At 38.4% G+C, this 22134-nt stretch overlaps 1 protein-coding gene across 1 annotated transcript; it reads right to left on the minus strand.

Annotated features, from left to right (window-relative positions):
- Nucleotides 1-15072: 15072 nt before the first annotated feature.
- LOC125369783 lies at nucleotides 15073-19128 on the minus strand. The gene is made up of 7 exons (XM_048372943.1): nucleotides 18672-19128; nucleotides 17715-18263; nucleotides 17283-17377; nucleotides 16379-16525; nucleotides 15671-16075; nucleotides 15324-15437; nucleotides 15073-15267 (listed from the first exon to the last, which is right to left on the minus strand). The coding sequence occupies exons 1-7, from the start codon at nucleotides 19126-19128 to the stop codon at nucleotides 15073-15075; spliced, it is 1962 nt and encodes a 653-aa protein (XP_048228900.1).
- Between the last annotated feature and the right edge of the window lie 3006 nt (nucleotides 19129-22134).

The raw sequence follows: 22134 nt of genomic DNA on the forward strand, positions 1-22134 counted from the left end.
TGTTTAATTTTTAACTTATCAAATCATACTTAGTTTGTGGCGTTTGGGGTTGAATTCAAGTGCTAGTTTCATTGTTGGAACTAGTTTTTCCTAACTTCACTTGAGGATATCCTTGGGTTTTCGAATCATCTTGATTGGAGGGTGTTTTCTTATATTCCATATGTATCATAACTCATTAGTTATTAGGATGTGTGGTTGCTAAGATGATGATTTCCTATCATTTGGTATTAGAGCTTGCTTCAAGTTGAGGTTTGCTTATCTTTGTGTTTTATGTGTTATTGAGGTTTCTCATCTTCTTCACTTTTTCTTTATTTGTGCTGAATTCTTTTTGTTTCAATTTTTTGTCCTTCTAAGTACTCTTTCTTTTCAAAGTTTACACCTTTGTGTTCATAAAGTAAAACTTCGTTGTCCCTTGCTAAAAAAAATTGCGTTGTTCATAATTTCTTTTCACTTGTGTTATTATCATTAAAAAAAATCAAAAGATCAAACAAAAAGAAAGTTTGGACGGCATAGAAGTTGCATTCTATTATTTTATTTTATTGCTTTCTTGTGTCTAGCTACTTTAAATTTGGCCTTACCTAACAACTTAATCTAGACCAACCTTTTTTTTCTTTACTCCATTGAATTGCCATAATCTGATTTGGTTTATTTAGGTGATTAGTTCATCTAAGAACCTAAAGCAAAAGCAAGAGAGGTAAAAGGCAATAGTGGTGAGACTAGCATCGAGAAAAGCCAAAACTTTGAGTGAAACACGAGTGGTGTGACATTTTAATTGAGAGAAACACGTGAGGGAGTGTTTTTGTGAGGCTATCCTAACTTGTTTTTCAGGTTTTTGTGCAATGTCAAAAGAACAAGTTTCAAGTAGTGTTGGAGCATCCATTGAGCAAATATGGTAAACAGGTTTTGTGCAGCTGCATTGAAGGAATTTTCTTATTTACCTGTAAACACTATGAGTGATTTGAGAGATTCCTGTGAGGCAATGGTTCTTAGTCTTTAATGCTGATTTGTTATGTAAGTTGTGTTTTGAGATGATATCATTCTTTCTTAAAGGTGTATAACTTGTTAGTTACTTGAGTTTCATTCTTTATATGTTGAATAGGGTTAAGTTGTGAACTTTAGCATGGATTCTGAGGGGTGATTGTTGTTTGTACATATATTGAGTTATTGATTGCTTGAGGACAAGCAAAAGCTTAAGTGTTGAGTGATTTAATAGGCATCATATTATACATATTTATATGCCCAATTGTTTACATTCTTGTGCATAATTATCTCATTTTATGCTAGAATCACCTGTCTTTTGGTTCGTTTCACGTTTTAGGTCATTATCAAAGAACATTATCAATAATCGAAGGAAATTGCGCAATTACGAACCAGAATCCATCAAATTAAGCAAGGACTAGCATTTTGAGGTTGAGCATGGCCTGGACTCCGGCCGTGCTGAATTGTCAAGTAACTACCCTTCAAGAATGCCATTTTGGCACGGTTTCCGTAGCCACCACGGCCTCCACCAGGGCCCGTGGTGGCTCAGCACCGGCTAGGGCACGGCCTGGAAAAGGTCAACAGAAGATGAATGCGTAGGTTCAGCACAGCCTGGACTCCGCCCGTGCTAATCACCACAGGCTTGACCACGACCGTGCTGAAGGGACTATATAGGCAAAAATGATTTAGTGAATTAGGGTTCGATTTTCTGACTTGATTTCCATTAAACGAACTTAAATCATTTATTTCCAAACCTTAATTCTCAACCTTGGGAGATCAATTTCATTAATTGAAGGAAGGATTACACTTGTTTCAACATCAAATTGAAGATCAAGACAAGATTTGGGAGCATTCAAGAGGCAAATTAGGGTTTGCTATTCTGAATTGGAAAATTAGGGTTTCTCATCCAATTTGAAGAAGAAGGGTGTACATGCCTTTTATTTACTTTTCTGATTCTATTCCTTATTTTGTGATGCTTATTAGTATGAGTAGCTAAATTGTTAAACCCAATTGGGGTTCCTATGTTGTTGGATTGATTTTAATGTTATGAGATTTTGATTGTCAATTCTTGATTCTTCTTGCTTTCATTATTAATGAGAAGTCACTTTATTCATGAGACGTTGTGAATTGTGGTATTAGATTGCTCTATGTAATTGAGAAATTCGTTTAGTAATCGGAAATTTAAATAGCAAGAACTGGTTAATAATCATTTAGAGATAAGGGTAATTGACTAGCCGAATTAAGAATTAACAAAGCTTAATAGAGGTGAGTTAAACCTTAATGCTAATTGGATAATCGAGCGTTAGGAAGAGATTCCAACTTTAGGTTATTAGGTTTAGGAATTCGGTTATCTCGAGAGGGAGACCGAATTCAGTTAAGACTTCGTCCACGGGTAATTGCAATTGATAATCAATTTAATCTCTATCTTCACTAAAATCCAATTAACTTAGGTCCCCTAGGGTTTGCTTTTTCCTTCGAGAGTTTTCTTTCAGATTATTTGACATTTAATTAATTGTTTGTTCATAATTAATCATAGCATAACACTTCATTGATTTATTTAGGTTAGATAACATAATACGCTACAGTAGATCTAGGTTCACCCTTTCCCGAGAATACGAACTTGATACTCACCATTTGTGCTAGTCTACATCGATAGGTTCACTGGCTTAGATTGTAGCTATGTAAATAGCCTATCAGTAGTCCAGCCAAATCAGGATGAGGCTTAGGAGACACCCGGTGCTGGTGAGTTCCAGTTGATGCATTTATGGCCGGTATGACTGGGATGCAAAGAGCTTTGGAATAACTATTGGTTCTTCAACAACAGTAGGCTGCTCAAGGTTCAGGGAGCCGCAGTAGTAGGTCCGATATCAAAAATCGGAACGAGGTTCCCGTGTCTGAGTATACTAAGCTAAAACCTTTGAAGATTGATGGGGTATCAAGAGACCCTTTGGACTTCTTAGATGAGGTTAAGAAGAGAGTATCCGACTTGCGGTGTTCAGAAAAAAGGACCATCGAAATGGCGAGTTTTTCTTTGAAGGGAATAACATCTCAATGGTTCAAAGATTATATTCATGCCTTTTTGGATGATATGACTCGGAGGCAGTTTAGAGATAGGTTCAAGGGGTATTTCATTTCCTTTAGTGTGAGGTAAGAGTACAATGAGAGATTTGAGAGGCTGATTAAGGGAAATCTGTTAGTGGCAGAGTACACTAGGCAGTTTATTTAGCTGAGCAGGTATGCGCCCTATCCTGTAGGGACTAAGGAGTTGAAGAACATCAAGTACATTTCAGGTCTTGGTCTAGAGTTTGTCTCCTTGTTTCAGTCTAGGAGGAACAGCTTCCTAGAGGTTATTAATATGGCTAGGCAGATGGAGATGACCCCACGGGGGTTTGGCCAGGGTACTGATGAAGGCAAGAAGAAGAAAACCAATATTGAGGGTTAAAGTAGTGCACAACCCACAGTGCAATTTTATAGTAGTGAAGGATACTCTGGGGTTTTAACCAGCAAGCCAAGAAGGATAGCCGAGGATTCAGGCCAGGACAGGCCTCTAGTTGCAGTGGACAAAGTTCTGGTTATAGTAGTTCTAGTTTTGGAGACGGTGCATGCTAGATGTGTGGCAGGACATATCAAGGACCGTGCCTAATGTATAGTGGAGCATGTTTTAGGTGTGATGAGATGGGTCATATGGCTCGAGCATGCCCTCGCTATTTTAGCCAACCAGCTGTTTCTTAGGGCTCATATGCTAGCGTAGCCTGACCAGCTTATTTTGCAGCTCTTAGTTATTCTCAAGGTGGATCTTAATTTGTCGGCCAGTAGGGCTATCGTTTCAGAGGCAGGCTATAAGAGGCAAATCAAGGAGCAGAGTTTAGAGCTAGGCTTGGGGCTCCTAGCAGTCAGGCGGTGAATAGGAAATGGGTGTTCACTCTCATCCACTAGGATGCCCGAGCCTCTAATGCTGTGGTGTCAAGTATTATTCTAGTATACTATTTTGAAGCTAGAGTTTTGGTAGACCTTGGGGCTACCTGATGTGTGCTACTCGTGTTAGCTACAATCTAAGGCAGTGTACCTATCGATGCAGTCTAGCACTAATGGCGAGTATCAAGGTCGTATTCCTCGGGAAAGTGAAAGCCCAGAGTTACTCCTTTGTTCTTTGTTATATTAACCTAAAATGGATGATGAATAAATTCTAAACTAACTATTAACTACAAGCTAAGTTCTAAGGGAGATGTAGGAGTAATTGATAAGTGAAATAATCAAGACAAGAAGACAAACCCAAAGGGAATCTAAACTAGTTGACAATCAAACAAAAGATAAAGGATCGGTGAGTCTAATTATGCTACCCGTGGATGAATTCTTAACCGAATTCGATTTCTCTCTCGAGATAACCAAATTCCTAAACCTAATAACCTAAAGTTGGAATCTCTTCCTAATGATTGATTCTTAAATTAGCATTAAGCTTTAATCCGCCTCTATTAAGCTTTGTTAATTCTTAATCCGGCTAGTTAATTATCCTTATCTCTAAGCGATTATTAACCAGTTCTTGTTATTCAAAGTTCCAATTGCCAAACGGATTTCTCAATCTCATAAAGCAATCTAAACATCATAATTCACAACGTCTCATGAATAATGCATAATCTTATTAATACTGAAAACAAGAAGAATATAAAACCAACTCAAACAATCCAACAATATAATATCAAACCAACATAGCAAAGAAATCCCAATGGATTTAATCAATTTAGCTAAACATGTTCATGTTTAAAACAATCTAGGAAATCAATTACAATGAAAGAATAATGAAAATAAAACATGTACACCCTTTTCTCTCGAATTGGATGAACACCTCCAAATCTAGATCTACACTTTGATTAATTTCCTAAACTGCCTCTTGAATTGCTCCACTACTGTTTTGCACTCGGAATCTTACGATTCCGGGATTCTTACTCACTGCAACTCTCTCTCGCACTCAGTATTGTGCAGAAATGGAACCAGCCACTAGGGCTCAATGTCACTCTTTTTTCCCTCTCTCCTACTCTAAGAAAAATGAATTTTTCTTATATATTTAACTCAGCACGGCCGGAGTCCATGCCGTGCTGAAACTATGGATCTCACCAACTAGGGTTTCACCATGACCGTGTTGCTCCCCGTGCTGGCCACCACGGGCCGTGCTGGAGACCGTGGTGGCTACGGAAACCGTGCTCAAACTATTGTTTTGAAGACCAAGTTTTGATGGTTGGTCATGGCCAGAGTCTAGGCCGTGATGGTCAGCACGGCCTTGACTCAGGCCGTGCTCAATGTGTGCAACACGGGCTCTTGTCCGATCTTGATGAATTCTCGTCCGTTTTCGCACGTATTGATCTATAATTGCTTAAACACCGATGATGGTCCTATAAATGTTCCTGAAATGCAAAAGAACATAAAACACGGGTGATCTGGGAATAAAAGCACAATAATTGCTAAGAACATACGCAATAATATGCAAGCAAATATGTGTAAAACTATGTTCATCAAATTACCCCACACTTAAGCTATTGCTTGTCCTCAAGCAATTAACAACTCAACCCATAAAACTACAGTTAGCAATTCCTTTCAGTTTATGCCCCTAGTCCACAACAGAGAGTATTCAACACATCTCAAAGGTTACTCAATCATAAATCAAATTACAAATCATTAACAAAGAATGGAAATAATATTAATGCATGAGTAACTTAAATGACAACTCAACACAAACATCATGAACCAATGCCTCACAGGGATCACTCAAGTCGCTCAAAGTGTATATTAGGTGAATAACAAATCCCTCAAAGCAAATGCACAAGACCCGCTCACCATAAGCTTGCTCATAAATCATATCTTCGCTACTGTGAATAAGTAAATACCAAAATCAAAGGGTCTTTACCGAGGTTGTAATGGGGCTAGGATAAAGGTACGGAGATTTGGACAGAAGTATGAAAATGCTGGAATTCGTGCAATAAACAATAGTATATGCTCAAAGGATTAAATGCCTAAGATCACAAAAAGAATCATTCACTAAAATCCCTACTTCATAGAATAACGCTCGCAAATGCTCTAAATCCAATAAAAAGATAAATAATTAAAGAGATTTGTTTATTATATATTCTTCTTCTTTTTTTCTTCTTCTTCTTTTTTTTTCTCTCTTTTTTTTTTATAATAATGAACTAGCAGCTTATTAGAGACCGCTGCATACAACTCAAATAAACATAAAGAATAACAAATACAAATTGGATCAAAGGGAGCATTTAAAATATCAAAAAGATTTAGTGAATTTACCAACATAGCAACTAGCATTTTAATCCCACATAAAGTTGAATAAATCACAGAAAGAAATTCCAGCATAAGGGTAAAGGAAAGATAAATGTAAAGAATGGTATAATTGAAGTGTATAGGTGTAGATTATGAAGAAAAGGTTAAGGCTCAAAAACTGGCTAACTAATGGAAACATAAGGTGATAGGCTTTTGGTCAAATGTGGTGAATCCTAAATCGCCCAAATCATCTCATGGTATTCACAATATTCATATAACTTCAACACGCATTACAAAGCAAGTTCTAGAAGCAAAGTTAAGTACAATGCACACTCAAACAAGAAATATAAAGAGCATAAGTATAATGAATGCTTAACTGGCTCAAAATCTCACTTTCAGGTGTGGTATTAGGTGCAGTTGGTTCGCAACATCATTAATTGAATCATTACTTAAGAAACACATGCATATGATATTATCAATGTTCTAAGTTAAAATTCGACAATTCGAAAAAAACAATTAAATAACACCGGTTTAACCCGGCAGGGTTGATGTGTAAAACACCATAAATTGTTTTCTAAGGACAATGAACAGCAAAGAAAAGTAACTACAATTCTATAAATCAAGTCATCAATCAGCTCAAAAATAGCATACTCAAGTGCATAAAAACACAGTGTCCTAACATCCCCTAAAAATACACAACACCTAGCCATAGCAATTTCAGATATATTAAAAATCCATATGAGAGATTAAGGTTTATCCATAAGCACCCCACACTTGAAGAACACACTGTCCTCAGTGTAAAATGTTATGGATACCCCGCATGGAATGCTCAACTAAGAGAACAAAGGCAATACAATCCAAGTGCATGACATGTATGAAAAATAAAGTAAATAAATGCGGAAAATAAAAAGATCTAGGGATCGCCCCCGATCATCCATCTGGTGATGTTGTGGAAATTCAAAGGCCTCCTGGTAGAATCCGAAAATAATAAAATAAAGAAATAAAATTAAAACTGAAAATATGAAAACTAAAACTAATAAAATGTTTCAAAACAAAAGGTTAAAATATTAAAGATTAAAGATAAAGTTTAGGGTGCCTCCCAAAAGCGCTTCTTTTTTATGTGATGAGTCTTCTTAGCTGGACTCATGGTGAAAGGCAAATGGGCGTGATCGACGACCATCCATCCTTCTTCCAAGCAAATGTCTTCAAGTATCCGCTTAGAGGGATAATCGTCAATTTTCTCTTCCCGACTATCAAGCAAGCTGCCAATATGATGGGCAAGACTCGCTCCTCGTATAATTGGACGTAGTCATGATGCTCTAGGGGCTCTTCCAATTTGAAAGCTGGAGTTTCAACAATTGGAAGGATCGATGGTTGGGCAATCTCTTTAGGAGTGTCGATGGTTTTCTTCAGTCCCTAGCTTGGTTCACATGCTAGGAGAAACTCGAGCTCCTCCAAGACTTCTTCATTGGACAACTCGTGCTCATCTTCCATCATCGAAGGGACTTGTGGAAAATCTACCAACAATTCCTCTAACTGCAGCTCAACATCATCAACTGTACATTCCTGTTGATAGTCTTTCAGAGGGATCATGTTTACCTCTTCCTTTTCTGGTTCTATCTCCATGTTCAAAGAGTCATCCTGCACATAAGCATCATCGTCAAACATAATAGATAAACCAGAAAAATTCTCACCTGAACGCAAAGTGATGGCGCTCAAATGTTCCTCGGATTCAGCAGCGTTTGATGGAGTTCTCAATTGCTCTTCCACTAGTAACTTGAAGATTAAGCCTACTTGATGCTCTATGTTGTTAATAGAGGCTTGTTGATCTTCAAGTATCCTCTCTGTTTGTTGGAATCTTTCCTCAAGACTTGTTATGAACCTCATCATCAGCTCCTCTGACACTAACTCTTCATCTTGAGTTGAAGGTGCAACATTAGGCTGCTGATGTAGTTGCTGAATTCCTAGTAGTTCTTGGCCATCTAAGCTCCATCCAAAGGGTGAATGAGTACTCCACTCTTGATTATAGGTGCTTCCATACGAGTCACTTGGCCAACTTCCCGTATAATTCACCTGTTCACAGTTATAAGAACAATGAGCAACATCACTATACAATGGACAATCATTACACATATGTAAACCACAACAAAATTCACTAAAGACTTGAGATGAAAGGATAGGAGAAGAGAGTTGATCGGTAGCCCTGCAAAATGATTCCACCCGAGCATCTAAAGATGCACGGGCAACCCAATTTTTAGCACTCTCTTGGTTCCTATTCTCATTTTCCAATGCGTCATACAAAGATTTTGGGTTTAGCATTGAACCTCCTTATCATTCACTATCTGAATCATAAACTTAAGCTAAATAAATATGTACAAATAAAATAAAATAAATAAACAAATAAAAATAAAAATAAAAAAAATCATAAAATAATAAGAAAGAAAAAAAAATGGCTAAATTAACAAATAGCAAATTTCACTCTAGTTTTCAAACAATTCCCGGCAAGCCAAAACTTGATGTGTGCTACTCGTGTTAGCTACAATCTAAGGCAGTGTACCTATCGATGCGGTCCTAGCACTAATGGCGAGTATCAAGGTCGTATTCCTCGGAAAGCGAAAGCCCGAGTTACTCCTTTGTTCTTTGTTATATTAACCTAAAATGGATGATGAATAAATTCTAAACTAACTATTAACTACAAGCTAAGTTCTAAGGGAGATGCAGGAGTAATTGATAAGTGAAATAATCAAGACAAGAAGACAAACCCAAAGGGAATCTAAACTAGTTGGCAATCAAACAAAAGATAAAGGATCGGTGAGTCTAATTATGCTACCCGTGGATGAATTCTTAACCGAATTCGGTTTCTCTCTCGAGATAACCGAATTCCTAAACCTAATAACCTAAAGTTGGAATCTCTTCCTAACGATTGATTCTTAAATTAGCATTAAGCTTTAATCCGCCTCTATTAAGCTTTGTTAATTCTTAATCCGGCTAGTTAATTATCCTTATCTCTAAGCGATTATTAACCAGTTCTTGTTATTCAAAGTTCCAATTGCCAAACGGATTTCTCAATCTCATAAAGCAATCTAAACATCATAACTCATAACGTCTCATGAATAATGCATAATCTTATTAACACTGAAAACAAGAAGAATACAAAACCAACTCAAACAATCCAACAATATAATATCAAACCAACATAGCAAAGAAATCCCAATGGATTTAATCAATTTAGCTAAACATGTTCATGTTTAAAACAATCTAGGAAATCAATTACAATGAAAGAATAATGAAAATAAAACATGTACACCCTTTTCTCTCAAATTGGATGAACAGCTCCAAATCTAAATCTACACTTTGATTAATCTCCCAAACTGCCTCTTGAATTGCTCCACTACTGTTTTGCACTCGGAATCTTACGATTCCGGGATTTTTACTCACTGCAACTCTCTCTCGCACTCAGTATTGTGCAGAAACCGATCCAGCCACTAGGGCTCAATGTCACTCTTTTTTCCCTCTCTCCTACTCTAAGAAAAATGAATTTTTCTTATATATTTAACTCAGCACGACCGTGGTCAAGGCCGTGCTAGTTAGCACGGCCGGAGTCCATGCCGTGCTGAAACTGTGGATCTCACCAACTAGGGTTTCACCATGACCGTGTTGCTCCCCGTGCTGGCCACCACGGGCCGTGGTGGAGACCGTGGTGGCTACGAAAACCATGCTCAAACTATTGTTTTGAAGACCAAGTTTTGATGGTTGGTCACGGCCAGAGTCTAGGCCGTGCTCAATGTGTGCAACGCGGGCTCTTGTCCGATCTTGATGAATTCTCGTCCGTTTCCGCACGTATTGATCTATAATTGCTTAAACACCGATGATGGTCCTATAAATGTTCCTGAAATGCAAAAGAACATAAAACATGGGTGATCTGGGAATAAAAACACAATAATTGCTAAGAACATACGCAATAATATGCAAGCAAATATGTGTAAAACTATGCTCATCACTACCCATTCTTTTGTATCTCCTAATTTTGCATTAAAATTGGATGTTCAACTAGTTAGATGATAGGAAATCATCATCTTAGCAACCACGCATCCTAATAACTAATGAGTTATGATACATATGGAATACAAGAAAATACCCTCCAATCAAGATGATTCCAAAACCCAAGGATCTCCTCAAGTGAAGTTAGGAAAAACTAGTTCCAACAATGAAACTAGCACTTGAATTCAACCCCAAATGCCACAAACCAAGTATGATTTGATAAGTTAAAAATCAAACACAAGATTTTGGTTAGAGAACGCCATAAACTAAAAATAGTTTGATAAGTTCAAAGTTCATACAAGAACTTAAGCAAAAACACTCACAAAGAGCAAACAAAGATTATCATTCATCAATTCTATATTTACAAATAGATCTGGCTTTGATATTTATAGCCAAAACAAGACAAAGAAACCTAAATGGATGTCTTTTGAGCTTCCCCATGTTTTTCCCTTTAATTCCCCTTCAAACTCATTAAAGTGGCTGTTTTTACATTGATGTCACTCATTTTGTAACTCCCAAATGACAACTAATTATGTGCATCTATTTGTAACTCCGCACACAATACATATAACTCATACTTAATAAATAATCCTTAATTAAATAAAGAAAAACTAAAACAACTACTTAAACTAAAACCCAAAAGATAAGAACCCATATAAATATGAATTAAGCCCAAAGGCCTAGTCATAGCCGAATGGCTTTTATTCTTCAAAATGGACTGAATGCTTCATTATAAGGTTGGACTCTTGTTCTCATGCATGAGTTGCATTTCCATTTTGGACCTTTTGGTTCAAGCCTTTGCAATGTAATCTCATGGCAGCCTTGATTCATATCAAATCTCATCCGCTACCGCAAATAATTAAATACCAAAATCAAAGGGTCTTTTCAAGGGTTGTAATGAGGTTGAGGTAAAGGTACAATATTTGGATAGAAGTGTAAAGTATACTGAAAAATTATGCACTTAATTGAACTGAATGCTTCAGGAACTAAGTGCTAAACAATAAAAGTATTCACTAAGCCTTATTTGAAGTAAAGGATGCTCACTAGAGTTAAATTCAGAAGAGCTAAAAGCTAAGAAGTAAGTAATAATTTTTTTTCTTTCTTTCTTTTTTCTCTATATATTTCTTTCTTTTTTTTATATATATACTATGTATATATATTACAACAGCTTATATAGGGGCTGTTGTGGTTATTGACATAAACAATAAGAATAAATATCCAATTTGGATTGAAAGGAGTATCAAAGTATGACTAAAAAGATCAAGTGAATTAAAAAGAATGTTAGGCATTATGATCCCATAAATGAAGAAACATAACACATAATTACTTAGTATACAGGGTGAAAGGAAAGACAGATGTAAAGAATGGTGTATGCGTGGTGATTAGGTGTAAATTATGAAGAAAAGGTTATGGCTCAAACTGCCTGGCTAATGGAACCAGAGGGTAGGCTTTTGGCCAGATGTGGTGAAATCCTAAGTTGCCTAAATCATCTAATGGTATTCAAAAATTCATGTAACCGCAACAAGCATTATAGAGCAAGATTTAGAAATAAAAGTAAGTACAACGCATACTCAAACAAGAAAATTCATGAGCATAATGTGCAATGGATGCTCAGTTTTTGGTACAAAAACTCACGTTTGAAGTGGCTAAAATTTGCAATTGGTTCCTAGACTTATCAATTGAATCATCACATAAATTGAATACGAGATTGACATAATCAAAGTTCACAGTTAAAGGTTGTAAATTCGTAAGTAACTCAAGTAACACCAGTTTAACCCGGCTAAATTGACATATTGAATACAGTGAAATTGTTTCAAGAACAGAAGATAAAGAGGGATAATCAAGTACTAGTGTGTGAATTAAGTCATTAATTACGAAAGAATAAACTAAACTTGAATGTCATGAAAACCCTAGGTCCTAACATCCTAAGAATGGTCCATTATCATTGCTTTTAAACGATTATGGGATACCCACCCCACACTTGAGTATAACACTGTCCACAGTTTTAGAAATTAAAACAAGGTATAGCACATAACTAGCACATCATAATCCTTGAAGATCATACTTAGTTTTCATTTCGAAATGGCAAAGCGTAGTGTTCTACTAAAATAAATTAACATGAAAGGAAAAATAAAAGAAAATAACATAATATTAAACATGCAAAAAGACAAGAAAATAAAATAAAATAAAATAAAGGAAGGAAAATAAAAAGAAAAAGGAAAAAGAAAAATAACACAAGTTTTTGTTTCACTGCTGGTAGTCTGCTGATGGCGTATCCTCACTGGTTGGATTTGCTAGAAGATGAGGAGTAGGGGAAGTTGCTGAAAGAGGGGGCGGTGGTGGCATAGGGTCCGTGAAGCATCCTGCCAGATCGAACTCCATATCATCAATGAACCGTTGATTTTGTGCTCCAGCGTCCATCATCTTTTTCATCTGCTCCACTATTAAGTCTGTCTGGGTGGCCTGCCTCTCTAACCCTGTCATAAGCTGCTGGAGCATACTGTTCAAACCATAAAACTGTGCCCTAGTCTCCTTTTGAAATTGCCTAAACTCCTTTCTTTGGTCTGCAACTCAGTATAGTGCTGCTGCTGTACATCGTAGACTCGATCTAGTCAGTCAGCCAAAGTACTAATCTGATCACTCGATGTCCCTGCAGAATCAGAGGATGAGGCTCCAGATGTAGGCATAAACACTCTAGCTGGGTTAGGAATCCTAACATCCAGAATTCCAGCCGTCGGATCTTGGGCTCCTCTAGCTGCTGCCTCTCTAGCCTCCCTGACTATTGTGTTCACAAGCCTGTATTCTATACCATGTGGATGTCAAGTAGCCATGATCATCTGCATGTTGATCATCTGTCTGATCCTTAGTGATGTCATGTCACCAATCTTTGAAAGCTCTAACAGACAGTCATCCAATATATCCAGTCTCTGGGCTAACCTAGTTACATACAGGCCAAAACAACAATGCATCTTCTTCTGGGCGTCTACTATAAATGAACGGATTTGTCGAGCCAACAAATATCCTAAGTCAAGCTTTTTCTGATGTTGCATAGCCCAGTCAGTCTGTGTTACCGCTCCAAAACTATCTCCTCTGCCTGTAATCGTGTAAGCTAATAAGGTATGGAGATAGCAGAGATGATCCGGAAGGCTAGACGCCTTAGACCTGCTGGGGTAGTATGATTCTGGCTGAAGTACCAATGAGTCCCACATGGTGTCGTACGATATTGGGTTGATGTAGAGACATCCCTGATACTCCTCCCCCGAGATCTCCTGTTTAGTCCATAATCCCAAGTGCATATGCCGAATTGTGGGACTGACATTGAGAACTCCCTTCCCCCAAATCTGAAGTAAACTGCATCAGGCTGATGCCAGTTTGTAATCTGTTGCTGCAGGAAGAAGGTGCTGAGGAATTCAATCGTAAGCTCACGGTAGGTTGGCTCAATGATGTTGAAGAATTGTGCATATGGCAGAGTTTTGAATAGAATGTGCACATCCTGAACCAATCCCACTCTTTCCAGGGATATGAAGTCGATGCAACGACCCGTCATCACTTGCTTCCATCTCATGACTTAGAATCGACTTTCGTTATCTACATTAGGGAATTTCCATAATGGATGACGACCAGGTGCAGGTGGATTCACAGCTGGTGCTCTTCGGGCTCGGACTAGTTCTTTATTGAAGGTTATGGTGCCGGTGAAGTGGAGGAAGATGTTTCTTCACCACGCGAGCGCTGGCTGGTAACGACGCGTTTCGGTTGCTTTCTTCACGATTAATCGCGGTCCCTCATATTACCTAATGCAATGAATTATTAGTATTCGAACAAGAAATCAAGTTAATCAGAAATTCTACTGAAAATTAAACAGCATAACGATTATAATTCGATTAATAGAAAACTTTAGACTTAACAAAAGACTAAAGCCTCAATCTCCTACATAAACTAATTGCAAATACGTTCCAGCCTACTTTATCGTGCACCAACTAATGCAACTTTATGCTAACAATTGTTCATAATAAAATGCCATAGATAAACTTTATTTCTACCAAACCCCACACTTATCATTTCATAATCGAATTCACAACAAAAATAACAACTAATATAAATTAAATCTAGCTAAGGTCATATGGAAACAGTGTAATAAAGTAAAACTACCAAAACATACTAGCATGTCCTATATGCATGAAAGAAAAACCAAATTAAAACAAATAAAAGCAAAAAGTGAAGAGACTTACTTGGAATTGCTGAGAAAGGTAAGAAAAATCAGAGAAATGGAAGAAAACAATAGCTTGGAGCTTAGAAAGGGGGGTAGGAAAATTTTAAAAACTCCCCTTTTTATAGGCACGAGGGTCAGCATGGGTGAGGGCAAGGCAGCACGACCAGGACTCGGCCCGTGCTGAGCCCTAAAGCTTCAATATTGCACCATCAGGCATGGGTGGGGGCACGACCGTGCTGACCAGCACGGCTTGGTGTTGCTGCCCATGGTGCCTTCGGAAGCTGTGGTGAGGGCTGAATTTTCCTTTGTGCTTTAAGTGTATATTCATCACAGGTGTGGTGATCGACACGGCCTGGTGATGTAACCCATGGTGCCTTCAAAAGTAGTGGTGAATGGCTAAAATCCCCCACTCTACATGTGTTTTCTCATCACGGGCTTGACTCTGGCCGTGTTGATGAGCACGGCCTGGTGTTGTAGCCCGTGATGGACCGAAGAAAAGAACATAAAACTAGAATGGGAATGCCTCCCAAGGGCGCTTCTTTTTTATTCTTGAGTCATTTAGCTGGACTCAATATGAATCATCGTTGCAAGTATAGAATCATGTTAATCCACTGCTTAGTCTCTAATGAGTTTCCGTGATACACCTTGAGCCTATGTCCATTGACTTTGAAGTCACCTTTCTCGGGATGATGAAACTCGACTGTGCCATATGGGAAAACTTGCTTAACCATAAAGGGCCCCAACCATTGACTTCTGAGCTTCCCTAGGCACAACTGAATACGTGAGTTATATAGCAATACTCTATCTCCACTCTGAAACTCCTTGGGACCTTTGAGCCTCTAATCATGCCACTTCTTTGTCTTCGCCTTGTAAATTGAGGAGTTTTCATATGCTTGTTGACGCTATTCCTCCAATTCACCCAATTGCCACTGTCTTTCCTTACCTGCAGAATCAACATCAAAATTACAAGTTTTAAAGGCCTAAAGAGCCCTAGTGTTCTAATTCGATAGGTAAATGACAAGACTTCCTATATACCAGCCTATAGGGCGTAAAACTTGTGGAGGTCTTATATGTAGTTCTAAATGCCCATAATGCATCATCTAGTTTCGACACCTAATCCTTTCGACTTACACCTACAGTTCTCTCTAATATACATTTTAAACCCCTATTAGTAACCTTAACTTGCCCACTGGTTTGTGGGTGATAGGGAGTGGAGAACCGCTGTGTTAGACCATAGCGCCTGAGTGCCTTCTCCAATTGAGCGTTGCAGAAATGCATTCCCCTGTCACTAATTAGCGTTCTAGGTGTGCCGAACCTAGCAAATAACTTTTTAAGGAACCTACAAACAACTCTAGCATCGTCAGTAGGTAAGGCCCGCGCCTCCAACCATTTAGAGAAATATTCAACAGCCACTAGGATATACTTATTACCATTTGAGGAAGGGAAGGGTCCCATGAAGTCAATACCCCAAATGTCAAATATCTCAACTGTCTGCATACTGTTTTGGGGCATCTCACTACAGGCAAAGATATTACCTGAGTGCTGACAAGTGTCGCAAACCTGAACAAAGGTTCTAGCATCCTAGAAGATAGTTGGCCAATAAAAGCCTACATCCAACACCTTCCTAGCAGTATGGTTCGTTGCTTGATGGCCTCCAGCAAGTCCTTCATGACAATGCCTCAAGATTTGGAGACTCTCTTCGCCATAAACACATTGGCGGATGACCTGGTCTGCACACACTTGATATAGGAAGAGATCTTCCCAAATGTAGTATTTTAAATCGGCAAAGAATTTCTTCTTTTGCTGATAAGTCATATCCTTTGGTAAGACCCTAGCAACAAGATAGTTAGCATAATAAAAAAACAATAGAGAATCGGAATATACCTTTAATGAATACAAGTGCTCCTCTGGAAATTGATCATCTATCGTGCTCTCATCAAGTGCATCCAAGCTCGGATTCTCCAGTCTGGATAGGTGATCTGCTGCCAAATTTTCTACGCCCTTCTTATCTCTAATCTTAATGTTGAACTCCTACAATAATAAAATCCATCTGATCAATATTGGCTAGCATCATGCTTATTAAACAAATACCTCAAAGCTGAATGGTCAGTGTCTTTGATAAGACGAGGTATGATCAAAATTTGTCGAAGGCATAAACGACAGCCAACAACTCCTTCTCTGTAGTAGTGTAATGTTCCTGGGCTCATGTTAATGTCTTGCTAGCATAGTAAATGGGTTGGAACTTTTTATCAAACCTCTGTCCAAGCACAGCTCCAATTGCATAGTCACTAGCATCGCACATTAGTTCAAAGGGCAGCCTCTAATCAGGTGAAGCCATGATAGGGGCTGTGGTCAAAAGTTTCTTTAATAACTCAAAAGAAGATACACATGCATCATAAAAATGAAAGGTGCATCCTTAACTAGCAATTGAGTAAGACGCCTAGCAATCTCAGAGAAATTTCTAATAAATCTTCTATAAAATCCAGCATGGCCTAAGAAACTCCTAACAGCCCTAGCAGAACTAGGGGGTGGTAGCTTAGATATTGTTTCTATTTTAGCTCTATCGACTTCCATCCCCGCATATGAAATCTTATGCCCTAGAACTATTCCCTCTCTCACCATAAAATGACACTTTTCCCAATTTAGCACCAAGTTAGCCTCAATGCACCTAGCTAACATGCATTCTAGATTTGCCAAACAGTGAGAGAATGAGTTACCAAAATAGAGAAGTTATCCATAAATACCTCCATCGACTCCTAAATCATATCATCAAAAATGGCCATCATACACCGCTGAAACGTAGCCGGCGCATTGCATAGGCCAAAAGGCATCCGTCTATAAGCGAATGTCCCATAGGGCAGGTGAAAATTGTCTTCTCTTGGTCTTCAGGTGCAATTGGGATATGAAAATATCATGAAAAACCATAAAGGAAACAGTAAAACATGTGTCCTTCCAGTCTTTCTAACATCTGATCAATGAAAGGAAGAGGGAAGTGATCCTTCCGAGTTGCATCATTAAGCCTCCTGTAATCGATGCACACTTGGAATCTTATTACTGTTCGTTAGGTATCAGCTCATCCTACTCATTTCGAATTACTATCATGCCTCCTTTCTTCGGCACAACCTGCACAGGGCTCACCTAAGAACTGTCAGAAATACGGTAAAAACTAGGGTTTATCCCGGGAATATCAGCAATTTTGTAGGTAAAGGCCTTCTTATACCTCTGAGAGCATCTAGAGTTTTTGCTCGCTCTTCAGGTGTTAAATCTGCTGTAATAATCACCGGTAACTTTTCTTCCTCATCCAAGAATCCATAGCTTAAGTGCTTAGGCAGCTCCTTCAATTCTAAGACTGAGGGGTCCTCAAAAGAAGACTTCACTTTCCGCACTTCTGACCCGTCAAGAGAAAGAAAAGGATCAGTAGAATAGCTAGGCTCAATAGCCAATAAACTAGCGAGCTGCTCCAACACTTGTTCGTTGGACAACTCCTCCTCCTCTCCTTGCAAGGCTACCTGCAAAAGATAATCAAGTAACATTTCCTGTAAGTGAGACTCAACCAAATTATCCACAATATCAATAGAAAATACAACATCATCATAGTCTAAAGAGTGTCTCATAGTAGTCGCTAGGTCGAAGGTAATGGTCTCATCGTCTACCCTAAGTTTAAGCTTTCCATCACAAACATCTATTACAGCCCTAGATGTTGCAAGAAAGGGTCTACCTAGGATTAAAGGTACAATACTCTCACCTTCCATATCCATATCTACAAAATCTATAGGAAAAATAAACTTGTCTACCTTAACAAGCACATCTTCAACAATACTCTAGGAATCTTTACAGTTCTATCAGCTAACTGAATGCTCATCCTAGTGGGCTTAGGTTCATTCAAACCTAATTTATCAAACATACTAGTGGGCATTAAATTTATACTAGCTCCTGAATCAGCTAATGCACCACTAATAGGCAAATTGCCAATGAATTAGGGAACAGTAAAACTCCTTGGATCTCTTCTTTTGAGTGGTAGCTTATTTTGAAGAATAGCCGAACACTCCTCGTTCAGAGTCACGAGTCCCAAATCCTCAAACTTCCTTTAAGAACTTTGCATACTTCGGCATCTGTGAAATAGCTTCAACAAAAGGCAAGTTAATCCGCAATTATTTAAACAAGTCAAGAAACTTACCAAACTGCTTATCAACCTTCTCTTGCTTAAGTCGAGCAGGGTAGGGGACTGGTGGCTGGTACTCTCTCACAAGGCTCTTCTGCCTGTCTTCAACCTTTTCTCCTCCCATTGTCTCAGGCTCTGGCTCCTGCCTAGCTTGCTTATCCTGCATACAAACATCCTCATCATCACCTAAAGGTAGAGAGCTAGACAATTGCTTACCTGACCGCAAGGTGATAGCCTTACAATGCTCCCTAGGGTTTGACTCTGTTGTGCTAGGGAGCGATCCTTGTGGCCTTTTAGACAGCATCTTAGAAATTTGCCCAATTTGACTCTCTAAATTCTGGATGGATGCCTGCTGATTTCTAAGGGCACTGTCTGTCTGCTGGAATCTCGTCTCTGTTAACGTGACAAACTTCATTATCAGCTCCTCCAGGTTAGATTTCTTTTCGGCTGGTGGAGGGGGCTTGATGAGCATAGTTTTACACATATTTGCTTGCATATTATTGCGTATGTTCTTAGCAATTATTGTGCTTTTATTCCCAGATCACCCGTGTTTTGTGTTCTTTTGCATTTCAGGAACATTTATAGGATCGTCATCGGTGTTTAAGCAATTATAGATCAATACGTGCGAAAACGGATGAGAATTCATCAATATCGGATAAGAGCCTGCAATGCATACATTGAGCACGGCCTGGACTCTGGCCGTGCTCAACCATTGGCTTTGATTCTTGAAATTTGCACTTTGGGCATTTTCGTAGCTACCACGGCCTTCAGTACGGCCCGTGGTGGACAACACGGGCAGCAACACGGCCCGTGGTGGACAACACGGGGAGAAACACGGCCGTGGTTAAACCCTACTTGGTGAGATCCATAGTTTCAGCACGGCCTGGACTTCGGCCGTGCTGACCAGCATGGCCTTAAACACGGCCATGCTGAGTTAAATATATAAGAAAAATGAATTTTTCTTAGAAAAAGGGAGAGGGAAAAAGAGTGACATAGAGCCTTGGCGGCTGGTTCAGTTTCTGCACAGTATTGAGTGCGAGAGAGAGTTGCGGTGAGTAAGAATACCGGAATCGCAAGGTTCCGAGTGCAAAACAGTAATGAAGCAATTCAAGAGGCAGTTTGGGAGATTAATCAAAGTGTAGATCCAGATTTGGAGCTGTTCATCCAATTCGAGAGAAAAGGGTGTACTTGTTTTATTTTCATTATTCTTTCGTTGTAATTAATTTCCTAGATTGTTTTAAACATGAACATGTTTAGCTAGACTGATTTAATCCATTGGGATTTCTTTACTATGTTGGCTTGATATTATATTGTTGGATTGTTTGAGCTGGTTTTGTATTCTTCTTGTTTTCAGTATTAATAAGATAATGCATTATTCATGAGACGTTGTGAATTGTGATGTTTAGATTGCTTTATGAGATTGAGAAATCCGTTTGGCAATTGGAATTTTGAATAGCAAGAACTGGTTAATAATCGCTTAGAGATAAGGATAATTAACTAGCCGGATTAAGAATTAACAAAGCTTAATAGAGGCGGATTAAAGCTTAATGCTAATTTAAGAATCAATCGTTAGGAAGAGATTCCAACTTTAGGTTATTAGGTTTAGGAATTCGGTTATCTCGAGAGAGAAACCGAATTCGGTTAAGAATTCGTTCACGGGTAGCATAATTAGACTCACCGATCCTTTATCTTTAGTTTGGTTGCCAACTAGTTTAGATTCCCTTTGGGTTTGTCTTCTTATCTTGATTATTTCATTTATCAATTACTCCTGCATCTCTCTCAGAACTTAGCTTGTAGTTAATAGTTAGTTTAGAAATTATTCATCATCCATTTTAGGTTAATATAACAAAGAACAAGGAAGTAACTCTAGGCTTTCGCTTTCCCGAGGAATACGACCTTGATACTCGCCATTAGTGCTAGACTGCATCGATAGGTACACTGCCTTAGATTGTAGCTGACATAATTTAGCCTATCAAGTTTTTGGCGCCGTTGCCAGGGAATTGTTTGAAAACTAGAGTGAAATTTGCTATTTGTTAATTTAGCCATTTTTTTTCTTTCTTATTATTTTATGATTTTTATTTTTATTTATTTATTTTATTTTATTTGTACATATTTATTTAGTTTAATTTTATGATTCAGATAGTGAATGATAAGTAGGTTCAATGCTAAACTCAAACTCTTTGTATAACGCAATGGAAAATGGGATTAAGAACTAATAGAGTGCTAAAAATTGGGATACCCGTGCATCTTTAGAAGCTCGAGTGGAATCGTTTTGCAGGGCTACCGATCAACTCTCCACTCCTATCCTTTCATCTCAAGTTTTTTTGTGAATTTTGTTGTGGTTTACATTTGAGTAATGATTGTCCATTGTGCAGTGATTTTACTCCTTATTCTTATAACTGTGAACAGGTGAATTATACGGGCAATTAGCCAAATGACTCGTATGGAAGCACCTATAATCAAGAGTGGAGCACTCATTCACCCTATGGATGGAGCTTAGATGGCCCGAACCACGAGAATCTCGGCAACCACATGACCTAATCTTGCACCTTCAACTCAAGGTGAAGAGTTAGTGTCGGAGGAGCTGATGATGAGGTTCATTACAAGTCTTGATGATAGATTCCAACAAATAGAGAGGATACTTGAAGATCAACAAGCCTCGATTAACAACATAGAGCATCAAGTAGTCTTAATCTTCAAGTTACTAGCTGAAGAGCAATTGGGAACTCCATCAAACGCTACTGAATCCGAAGAACACTTAAGCGCCATCACTTTGTGTTCAGGTGAGAATTTTTCTAGCTTATCTACTATGTTTGACGATGGTGCTTCTGTGCAAGACGATTTCTTGAACATGGAGATGGAACCAGAAAAGGAAGAGGTGAACATGATTCCTTTGAAAGACTATCAACAAGAACGTATAGTTGATGATGCTGAGATGCAGTTAGAGGAATTTTTAGTGGATTTTCCACAAGTCCCTTCAATGATGGAAGATGAGCACGAGTTATCCAATGAAGAAGTCTTGGAGGAGCTCGAGTTTCTTCTAGCAAGTGAACCAAGCCAAGGACTAGAGAAAACCATCGACGTTCTTGAAGAAATTGCCCAACCGTCGATCCTTCCAATTGGTGAAACTTCAGCTTTCAAATTGGAAGAGCCCCTAGAGCATCATGACTACGTGCAATTATACGATGAGTGAGTTTTGCCCATCATACTGGCAGCTTGCTTGATAGTCTAGAAGAGGAAATTGACGATTATCCCTCTAAGCGGATACTTGAAGACATTTGCTTGGAAGAAGGATGGATGGTCGTCGATCACGCCCATTTGCCTTTCACCATGAGTCCAGCTAAGAAGACTCATCACATCAAAAAGAAGCGCTTTTGGGAGGCACCCCAATTTTTATCTTTAATTTCTAATTTTTAACCTTTTGTTTTAAAACATTTTATTAGTTTTAGTTTTCATATTTTCGGTTTCGATTTTATTT

The sequence above is a fragment of the Ricinus communis genome, chromosome 1, assembly GCF_019578655.1.
Source record: "Ricinus communis isolate WT05 ecotype wild-type chromosome 1, ASM1957865v1, whole genome shotgun sequence".
Classification (NCBI taxonomy): domain Eukaryota; kingdom Viridiplantae; phylum Streptophyta; class Magnoliopsida; order Malpighiales; family Euphorbiaceae; genus Ricinus; species Ricinus communis.